The 501-nt window shown below is 40.1% G+C and overlaps 1 protein-coding gene across 1 annotated transcript in view; it reads left to right on the forward strand.

Moving 5' to 3' along the window:
* The window catches only part of LOC107578069 (glutaminase kidney isoform, mitochondrial-like), a 6,833-nt gene that overhangs the window by 5,531 nt on the left and 801 nt on the right, over positions 1–501 (forward strand). The window contains exons 7-8 of the mRNA XM_016264062.1: positions 183–314; positions 400–492. Of these exons, the coding sequence (XP_016119548.1) occupies positions 183–314; positions 400–492 (225 nt within the window). The remainder of the gene's footprint in view (positions 1–182; positions 315–399; positions 493–501) is intronic.

The raw sequence follows: 501 nt of genomic DNA on the forward strand, positions 1-501 counted from the left end.
GGGGTCTGAATACTTTCCGTACCCACTGTATGTTAAATACCGGAAAGCTTCAAAAAACATTTAATCAGTATGATATTAAGGACTTTTCTGCTAGCTTCTTGTAGTAAATTGTAATTCATTTGGTCATACTTACACTTGTAGTAGTAATAAACCATAGGTCTTTATATCGCAATACATGGTAGGTTGGATTACCTGCTAAATCCGGTGTGTCTGGTGCAGTTCTTCTTGTGGTGCCGAATGTGATGGGTGTCATGTGTTGGTCGCCCCCTGTGGACAAAGTTGGGAACAGCGTCCGTGGAATCCACTTCTGTCAGGTGTTTCAGGCATCGTCCTGTTAGTTTATCGCTCTCTTTTTAATTCAAGTTTAAATAACTAATTTTGTAACCCTTCCATAATTAGGAACTGGTGTCTTTGTTCAACTTTCACAATTACGACAATCTGAGGCACTTTTTGAAGAAGCAGGACCCTCGCAGACTTTCTGATGATGACAGGGTAAATCTT

The sequence above is a fragment of the Sinocyclocheilus grahami genome, unplaced genomic scaffold, assembly GCF_001515645.1.
Source record: "Sinocyclocheilus grahami isolate Dianchi unplaced genomic scaffold, SAMN03320097.WGS_v1.1 scaffold8645.1, whole genome shotgun sequence".
In the NCBI taxonomy this organism is placed as follows: Eukaryota; Metazoa; Chordata; class Actinopteri; order Cypriniformes; family Cyprinidae; genus Sinocyclocheilus; species Sinocyclocheilus grahami.